Source organism: Gavialis gangeticus, unplaced genomic scaffold (genome assembly GCF_001723915.1).
Source record: "Gavialis gangeticus isolate Ggan-Ray unplaced genomic scaffold, GavGan_comp1, whole genome shotgun sequence".
In the NCBI taxonomy this organism is placed as follows: Eukaryota; Metazoa; Chordata; order Crocodylia; family Gavialidae; genus Gavialis; species Gavialis gangeticus.
This window is the reverse complement of record NW_017729026.1, coordinates 14,445,153-14,455,642: the sequence shown is the minus strand read 5'-3', so window position 1 is coordinate 14,455,642 and position 10,490 is coordinate 14,445,153. Positions and strand designations below refer to the sequence as shown.

The 10,490-nt window shown below is 43.8% G+C and overlaps 1 protein-coding gene across 1 annotated transcript in view; it reads right to left on the bottom strand.

Moving 5' to 3' along the window:
• Window positions 1-7,415, bottom strand: part of TBC1D32 (TBC1 domain family member 32) — a 238,286-nt gene extending 230,871 nt beyond the window's left edge. The window contains exon 1 of the mRNA XM_019520032.1: window positions 7,261-7,415. Coding sequence (XP_019375577.1) covers window positions 7,261-7,415 — 155 coding nt within the window. The remainder of the gene's footprint in view (window positions 1-7,260) is intronic.
• Between the last annotated feature and the right edge of the window lie 3,075 nt (window positions 7,416-10,490).

Genomic DNA, 10,490 nt, shown 5'->3' with positions numbered 1-10,490 from the left:
TGATCTTCTCAAAGAGTTTCCCCAGGATTGAGGTAAGACTGATGGGCCTATAGCTGCCCGGGTCCTCCCTCTTCCCTTTCTTGAAGATGGGGACCACATTTGCTACCTTCCAATCATCTGGCACCTGGCCCAAGCACCACAATCGCTCATAGAGCTGTGCCAGGGGCCCTGCAATAACCCCAGCTAGCTCCCTCAACACCCTGGAGTGGAGAGCATCCGGACCTGCTGACTTGAACGCGTCCAGCCCCTCCAGAAGCTCTCTAACCCAGTCCTCCCCAACCTGAGGTCTGAAGGCGATCCCCTCGAGTCCGGCTTCTATCACAGCAGGGAAGTCCCAGTCCCTGCACAAGAAATGCTATGCTGGCATGTTCCCCTTTATATTTTTAATATGAAAATTTCATACAAGTCATTTTTGTTATCAATTGTTTTAGGAGGAATTCTTTACATTGGTGGTCTTCCTCATCCATTTTTGTTTCTTATTTTTACTCTCAGTACTCAGAGGGAACATGGTTACACCTCAAAAAACATGAAACTTCTCATCTCCTCCAATTGCCTGTTAGGCTACCACAAGAAGTATTATTGCTATAATGCAATAGTACCGTGACACTCTGACATGTGAAAGCTGTCATAAAAACCTTTTCCTCTATTTGCTTTAGGAGTGGGACACTTGCAGAATATATTTTTCCAATAACTGTCTCATTCTTATATTTTTAGATTTTTTGCAGAAAAAGACTGCAAAGAAAGACTACATACATATAGAGAAGCTGTAATGTATTGTCCAGTTACACTATTACACTGTTCTTTGTAGCATTTGGGCATTTTTTTAATGGTTTGTAACACACGTATGGAAAGGAGTAATTTCTGCAGAACTGCTTCTCTGTGTGTCCAAGATACCTGCAAATGCCAACTAAGACCTGTGCATTTGGTACTCCACAAGCCTGAATAAACTGACAGATAATCATATAAACATAATAAAGGCCCCATGCTTTCCTATTTCAAGGAAGGAGCCTAGAGTAAGAGTGTTATCAAAATTCAAAGGTGCTAGGAAAATAAAGCATGTCCATGGCATATTGCCATCTGAAAGCCAAACTTATCAAGGATCTCTGGATCAGGGTATACAAGATGTACCCTGACCTTCCCACAGCACAGCAACTTTGAAGCATACTCTTTTCAATTATCACTACACATCCTAAGTGAAATATATGAAACATTTAAAACATCAGAAAGAAACTGCAGAGTATATTTAATTCTAACAGTGTAACACAAGAACTGGTGAACTGCTGTAGTAGCATTTAGTTGAACAGTTTCTGAGTTAAAGGAGCAGAAGACCAAGTAAACAACCCTACATAATCAAGTCTCACTTTTGCCAACTCCAAGACACAAACAGTTTCAAACTGGGTTTTCCCAAAGCCAAGAGCATTTCTAGACCTCACTCCCTGCCTCCTTCTCCTTAAGCATGAGAAGAAAGTATTACAATATGCTTCTTGTAACATTTCTTATACTTTTTTTTAAAAGTCTCTGTTGAGTTTTCCTCAATAGGAAAATAACACATTTCTAAAGAAACACTGTTGGCTTCTGGCAACAGTGGAAAATTCAATTCTGTGTTTTGTATTGTGCGAGTTATCTTACTCTAACAAAAGTGTGTTATTTTCCAGAAATAAAAAGTCCTTTTAATACTTACATTTTTGTAGCCACCTATTTTACGCTAGTGTTCAGTATCATTTATCTAGTATCCAGTTTGTGTGTTTACCAAAACTTTAAAATGTACCTAACTTGTATTATGAAACAGCTAAATATGAACTGAAATCTATTCAGGAAGAAAATGCCTTTTAAGATCTAAAAATCAGAACACCAGCTTCTGCAGGAGAAATAAGAACCCTAAAATCCTAGTCTTAATTCAATTGTGTGTCAGTTCATAAAGGTAAATGGCTTCTCTGAGACCTCATAAATGTGTCCTAGCATCTGCCATACAGTAAAGCACACTCAAATACCTAAAGGCCTGAGAATAAAACCATTGCAATAACATGTTTGTGCAACAGAAGTGAAACAAGAAAAGCAGAATAGGGGCTCATAAGTTTCTGAACAAAGTACACATCAAACTATACCATTTGAAGGGGGCTAGATGGTCATCTGGTCAAACCCTTGAAGGAATGCTACTCCGAAACCACCTCTGACCAGTGTTCATACAGCCTCATCTTGAAAATCTCTAGGAAATTCCACAACTTCCCTGGGCCTTACTATACTAACAGTAAAAAAGTGTTTCCTGAGGTCTAATCTAAATATACTTTGCTGCAATTTAAAGCCACCATGTTGTGTCCTGCAGCAAGAAAAAAACAATTGTTCTCCTTTGTTACCAGAGCCTTACATATATTTGAAAACTAATTTTCTCCCAGTCTTCTTTTCTCCAAGCTAAAAGTACCTAGTTCTCCCAACCTTCTCCATACATTTTGCCTTTCAGCCCATTTATCATCTGGGCTCTCTCCAACTTCTCTGCATCCTTTTTAAAATGCAGAGTCCAGAACTGCATGATCCTCTAGGTCAGGAGTGGCCAACCTGCAGCTTGACTACCATAAGAGGCATCTGCAGCCTCCATATGTGGCACGTGACAGATGAGGGAAGCAATATGTAGCATAATGGCAGATAGAGCAGAGAACACAAAGGAGAGCAAGGGAAGGAACAGCAGTGGCACTTGGGGAGGGTGCAGAGCTAATTTGTGGTCCTTTTCCAAAAGATTGGCCCCCACTGCTCTAGATAAGGACTAACCAGAATTGAGTAAAGGGGTTCCACCACCTTCCATGTCTCACATCCCAAACTCCTGATGATGCAATCCATAGTTACACTGCTCTTCTTGGCTAGGGACAGACATTCAAAAAGCCTGAGCCTGAATTGATTCAATCTTTGCAGGTTAGTCTAGCCTGGCTAGGTTGAACCAGTTTATAACCATACAGACATCCCCTCTGAACTAAAAAAACGCAAGAACATGCCTGCGGTAGCTCAGGCTAGAATGGGGGGGGGGGGAACTAGAGGAGCTCTCCCTTCCCTTCTACAGTGCTGAGCTGAGGGGATGGACATGGCCGGGTCCCGGCAGGACACTCTGATTAGGAAGCACCCCTCCCCCCTGTTGATAACAGGGCAGTTAGTTTCATAGCAGGGAGCTGTTAGCATTTATCAGCCCAGCAAACAATACAAAGCCTGTCTAATTAGTTCAAGCTCCTCTTAAACAGCTTTTTCCAAGGAAAGAATGCAGGGACATTACCAGCTACCTGCTGAATAGTTCCAAAAAGCCCTAAACTGACACCGTCTTGTCTGCCTTTATGCTGTCTCCCACAGCACGGACTGTAGCCAGCATGTGGCATGCTAGTTAATGCTGAAAGGTGTCTGTGTAACACAGATGGGAGAACAGAGCCCTGCCCAGAGTTGCAAAGCATGTGGGATGCTGAGGGACTCTGGTTTAAGTTAAACCAGGAAGGGACCTGGGACAGACACTGCATAAATCAGTTTGACCCAAACCAGTTAAGTCTGATACTACATGCACATTCAACCAGGTTTACACCAAACTGGTTTCAGCCATTTTCAAACCAGAATTCCCTCTAAGCTGCATGGTGTGCATGGCTGCACAGGTGCACTCATGCCGTGCTGCCAGGCACATCTGCATGGCCGCACACACCACACAGCTTAGAGGGAACACTATTTCAAACTGGTTTATGTGCACTGAACATCTGTTCTGTTACAGGTTTGAATCGGCTTCTGACCACTTAAACCGGTTCATGTGTAATGTCTGCCCCTAGCCCTTTTGACTCTATCACACTGCTGACTTGTGTTGTCTATGACCCACCAAAACCTGTAGATCTCCCAGAAATGAATCCACCCAACCAGTTATTCACCTCTCATTTCGTATTTTTATATTTGTTTATTCTTCCTTAGGTACAGCACTTCACGTTATCTACACTGAGCTTCATTCTGTTACCTCTAGCTCAGCTCTCCAATCTATCAAGATTCTATTCCCATCCCTCAAAGCGTCTGCAATTTTCCCCATTTTCATGCTCTTTGCAAACTTTATCAAAAGGCTGTCTTCCAGCATCCAAACCATTAATAAGTATTGTGACAGGGGTACTCTCCCAGGCCCGGTCAGAGTACCAGCCCACCCACCTGTCTTGGGCAGCCTACCCAGTCTTACCTGCCATGCCTTGTTGTTACTGTACTGGTTGTAATAAAATGGGAGGCTGCCCATTTAAGACCCCGCTGTCTAGGGGTGTACCCTGACTCCAACCTTCCTTATCGTGTCCCATGCCTTGCAGATGGCATCCCTGAGTTGCTTTTTACTCCGGCTTGTGTCTGAGCCAAACTCAGGCCCTTCCTTGGCCTCATTCATTCGTCCTTGCACTCCACCCCACTAGGCGTCATTCATACCGCCTCCCTCTCACTGGGGCCTCTTGCACTCTTCCCTCTCACCAGGCCTCTTACATGGTGCTCCTCACTGAGCCACACTCAACCTGCTCTGCACCCTTGTGTGACTGTGTAGGCCATCAGGCTTGCCTACTCACACTCTTTGACTGGTCCTGGCACAGCCTTTCAGGCTTTTCCCACAACCCTCACCTGAACAGTAACCAGTCAATTCACTAAACAAACACTGGGCTGACCCTGCCCCTAGCCCCTCACTGAGCTACTTAATTTCATGCCCTGATTAGAGCCAATTATTTGCCCCCTCGGCCTTGGGCCCACTTGCGGCCTCAGGCATCTAAAGGCTTATCTGGGCCCAGCTTCCCCTTTTCTGGGGCTTCAACACATGCCCGCTCTCTCACTGGGGCCACGACACCTCCTGCCCCTCTCTGGGGTCCACACTATGCCCCTATTCTGGGGCCACAGGGTATTGTACCCCCACAGGCTCAGGTGCCTCTCTATAGGCATTTCTGGCCCCACTTCTCCCAGGGTCTTACACCCCCACAGGATCAGGTGCCCTGCCCTAGGCGTGCCTGGCCCCACTACTGCCTGGGGCCTTACTCCCCCACGGGCTCATATGCCTCTTCCTAGACATACGCGGCCCTCCTCCCCTCTGATCTCAATGACCCACCAGATAGTGGGGGCTAGGTTGATCAGGCACCCCTACCCACCTTTCACTGGGGACGTAACCCACCAGGGACAGCTCCACAAGACCATCCTTCCATGTCAGAATGTAGCTCTTGGTCTTACCCACGGCAGGTAGGCCTGTTTGGTCCTGGTCCCACCCCTATTGGACTATGGGGTCTTCCTGGGCTGCTCTCACTCCTAGGTCTTCTATGGCAACCTCCTTCCACTGGCTGCCACCTTCATAGCAGCGTGCATGACGGCTAGCCTCTACCCTCTGCTGGCTGTGAAGTTCTCCCCCTCAAGAGGACCCTCCATCTGTTTGAGGTTCTGGCCCTGCCTCCAGGCCAGTTGGGGTGCCAGATGGCTTTCCACAGCCCTGGCCTGCCCCTTGTGGTGGGCTCAGTCACCCTTCGGCTTTTCGGCCCTGGCCCCCTTACATTGACTAGTCGAGGGATCAGAGAACTAGCTTCTGCTGCCCTCTGTAGAACACAGGGGTCCCCCTTCTGGGCCCCAGCATATGGTCATCTGGTTTGCTTAGAACCCTGAAGATCTTAATAGAGCAGCCCTTCTCTCAACCAGACTCACCCAAGCCCTAGGCCAGCTCTTATCAGGGGCTTGCCTAGCCCCTGTGCAGGCTGAGCCTTGCTGTTACTAGGCCCTAGCCTGCTTCTTGGGGCTCAGAACCCCACCAGGCCCATAGGAACCTCCTGCCATCCCCAAAACTCCTTCCCTACCTCCATAGTGTTCCGTGAACAGCAGCTCAGCCAAGTGTTGTTGCTCCTTTGGCTGCCTGCAGCAAACTGCTGCCTCAGCCCTGAGAGCACAGATCTAAAATGCTCACCTTATCAGGGCTGGCCCGCACCTGCCAGCTACCTGCTCTCAGACCGTAAAGTGACAGAACACCATGCTCCATCACAAGCACGTGAAACAGCACCAAAAACAAAGACACCTATGGGGCATCTCTGCACATGCTCTGGGGTGGGGGAAGGCACAGTTTAGTCAGACCAGCTCTCAGGAGCTGCACTAATTAAAGCACCAGCAGCATCTTGTGTATTCAGCATCCCACACTCCAAAATGCCAGCAGGGCTGCTCTAACTAAAGCTTCTTCAACAAAATTTAGTTAAATCACCCTGCCCACCACTTGAAAGCACGGAGACGCTGCATATACATGATGTTCAGGCTCCTGCAGCGTGCTAATTAGCATGCTCCAGCAGGCTCAGTTAATTGAGTCTGCTCCAATACATGCTAACTGGCATGCATCAGAGCAGGCATCTGGCATATGGCAGGTACCCATAAAGAGCCCCACCTAAAACCTTCTCCCATTGATCCACATATAATTAGTGGCATTTCATTTTAATCACAGAAAAAGGTGGATTTTGGGTTACTTTTCTTAATCTGAAAGTTGGAGGCTATGGGGGATGGGAGTTTATCAGAGAAAACCAGGATCCCTGATCATTACACCCAGCCTTTCCCTCTCTTCATCTACATTATTTTTGTTACCTGTCTGGTTGCAGTTTTTATTGTTGTTGTTGGTTTTATTTTTTGTGAAGAGGCAATATAGCTGTTGAGCAGCTCTGCATTTTTAAGTCTTCTTTTAATAGCTCACCCTACCTACCAAGCAGCAGACCCATGGCTGCTTTGGCCTGTCTTCTATGACCAGTGAATTTAAAGAACCCTTTCTTATTGCCCTTATTCCCTCACCAGGCACAACTATTTTTTTTTCACCTTTGCTTTCCTGATTTGGTTTCAGTGGCTGTGTCCAGACAAGTGCAGCCATGCAGTATGTGGCGCCGCTGACCTGTCTATTGCGCCACACACTGCACATTCAGGTGTTTCTCACACTGCTCCCAGAAGGAAATGCTAATATTGCCAGGCATCTTTCAACTAGGACTTCTCTTGGTTCATGTTTGGCTCTGGATCTTTATCAGAGCCAGCTACACTTACTTAATTAAAAGCAGTTTACTCTACTAATGTTACTGCCAAAGTGAGGTGCTACCCACAATGGAAAGAAAATAAGACCTGATAAAATTTAGTTTCTTAAGTCTCTAAATTAATATTCCTCCAGAGTTTCAGCCATGGGGAAGTATTTTCTAAATACATAAAATCAATACAAGTACTAAACATTTTTACCTCCACAGAACACTTGACAGCACTTAACTCCCTCTAAAAAATGAAAATGACAAAAATATTTACTTGTGAAAATTTTCATCGGTTTCCTCCAAATGTAAAAGAATCTCTTCTGCACATTCTACCGATGGTGCACCTGCAATTTTTTCCTTTACACTGTGCAGCAACTGTCTGAGCATGGATTGCAAGAGAGCTTCATCTTCACATGTGATATGAGACATCTGTATGAAATAAACATGAAAGTACAATCATTGTACAGTTCCAGTTCTTGTTTCTTCAAGATGCTAAAGCCAGGGTGGTAACTGCATGAGGGATTTATACTTTTTCTCTCCTAGATATAGACATAATGGAAGTACAATTTACCAAAAGTGATCAAGCATTCACTAAAAAAAATAGGTATGGCAGGGCCTGCCAACATAATTGAAAAGCAAAATGAAATAGTTTTAAATGTGCTAATTAATGTGAGGTTTTGTGTGGAGATCTTTGTATCAGATTTGGGTATCCTAATTTTGGTTTAAGTAGATATCAAGTAAGACACCCTTAATCCCATGTGAGGACATCGCCACACACTCTTGTAAAAATCTACTAAAGATATGAATTACAACCAAATTCATAATCCTAATTCCAGTCTGTATGCTGACAAGCCCTCCAATCAGAAGACTAAACATGTCAAATTAGGGGAAGAATAGGTCCATATCAGTAAGGTCAACTAGTAATAGCTTGGTAAGAAGGGATCCTGGTTTTCTATGATAAAAAAATCCCCAATTGTTGGATATAAAAAAAAGTATCCCAAAATACACATTTTTCCATGATTAAAATGAAACACCACTATATGTATATATGTGCATACATAGATCAGATTTGGGTTACATGCATATAGTGGTGTTTCATTTTAATCACCGAAAAATGTAGATTTTGGGTTACATTTTTTAAATCCAACAATTGGGGATTTTTCAACAGAGAAAGCCAGGATTCCTGTTAATGAGACGCTTAAAAAAACTTTGCCACCAACACAAGCAAGTTTACAAATGAAAGCATTGGGAATCTTCCCTGACATTCTCATGAGTATATTCATATTCCCTTAATATAAAAGTCTCCAATTAACAGGGACAATCCCCTCCCCTTCCAACTTCGGATGCTCCATTACAGAGTTTCAGACTTTCCTAGAACCTTTACCATTCAGACATCCTTCCTCAGGTTCTGATTTCTCAATTCCTCTCCTTCAGAATAGATCCATTCCTTTAGCTAGCTGCGTAGCTTTCCAATGCAACAGTAAAAGAAGGAAATTAATATGATTCTTTACTGCCATGTTTTAACCAAAGTCACGTAACAAAAAGACTGGTCAAATTAACCCCGCAGATAAAGGGAAAGCACCATGTGCCAACAGTGAAGCACCTATACCAGTCTAAAAATCAGAGGATATCAGTGCATCAGTTCACAAGTTGCTGGGGTTTTGTTGGGGTTTTTTTTTGGGGGGGGGGGGGGGGGCCGGTTCTGCATGGGAGTGGGGGTGTTGTGGAGAGGTTTCAGTCAGCCATAGTTAATGGGCTTGGTTTCCTCACTTACCAACAAATGTTTCTTGCTACCCGGGGACGAATACATTTTCCATGATCCATATGGGAAAAGAGGTTTGTTGTTTTTTTTTTTTAATTTGAAAAAAAAAAAAAAGATAATAAAAATCATCCTATCAGTCCAAACATGTGAGCACATGCAAAGAGATGGCAAATAAAATTAGAATATAAGCAAAATAACAGCCAAGGACCACAACCAACTCTATTAGTAAATCCAAGCAAAAGCCCAATTCAATTTAAAGAGCAACCCTCTTCATAAGTTAACTAACAGAAAGAAACAAATAATTACTAGCATAGAACAACTCTGAAAATAAACCAGGTATTTATCCCATGTTATATATATTTCAAAAGTAACAAGAGTGGCAAATTATCATTCCCCTGCATTTGCTACTGTCATACTTAACTCACTTCATGGTTTGTTATTCTAGTAAGCATTATTTTTAATTGGTTTAGCATTTCCCTGTGGCAAAACACCATTCTTGCTGAACAATGCTTTGTTTCGATTAAAAACAATTCAAAATTAATTCAATCTTCTTCCTATCATAAGCCTTCCAAAAGTTAATATTGAATTCAGACTGAGCACCCATGCAGCACTCTCTCAACTCCATGAGGTTCTTTTTTAAAAAAAACCTCAGTCTCTAGAAATTTAACTCAACGCATTTCAGAAAGATATACCCTTGTGTCTAATTGCTGTTTATCTCACCACCGAACCCTAACACTTTCATAACAGCTGTTTAATGGAGATCTTAAAAATAGGTAAGCATTAAGAGTACTGGTTAACAGCAACAGGTGTTTACAATGCAAGGTGTTTATTGAGAGCAAACTAGAGGCAATACTATGCAGTACTTATGACTTGCTTTTATGAAGCCACTTGGCTTAAATGACCACTGTCATTTTCAAGGGATTTTTACCGTCCTTTTTGAAAATTGCCTTTCAATTGCCCTTGCTTCCTACTTCCCCCACTCACTAAAAAACACTGAGGACCCTGCTACACGTTCAAATTAAAGCAGCAGGAAAGAAAGCAGCTGCAGAGTCATTACACATTTTCAAGCACTTACATTATAGCAAGTTGCTTCTTTTTATAACCAGACAGGCACATGCTAAAAATGACTACTACTTTGTTCATATGGCTGGTTTAATTCTCTATGCTTATGATACAGGAACTGCTGGGAGCAAAACCAGAGGCTCCTGGATAGAGAGTCTTGCTCTCCACTCAGGGTCAAACCGATTGCCATGACTGGGGTTGAGGAAGGAATTTTACCCTGTGGTCACACTGGAAGGTTTTGCCTTCCTCTATAGCAGGGAGCTTGGCCCTCTAATTGGGACCTCTTTAGCATTTATTGACAACATTTCATAGAAGCAGGACATTGACTGCTGTGGCTCCCCTACTTTACCATTGGCAGATTAGGGTGTTAGGCCTGTATTGTACCAGGGTTGATGGTAGATTTATATTGAGTTTGATTGTAAAGGATGGTTTGGCTAGGACGGATATGACCTCTGGAGGTCCCTTCCAGGCCTGCTTCTCTATGATTCTTTGACCTCCCCAGGTGAGGTCAGTTGAGATGCCACAGACTTGGCAAAATGATCCCTGTAGGCAGACCCCTTATTCTGAGCTGCCACGGTCTTAAAGGAGATGCATACCCAAGAGAAATTGAGGGGCATTTTGACAACTGGCAATGAAGATTCTCAACTCCACTGCCACACCAGCTCTTTAGATCCACACCC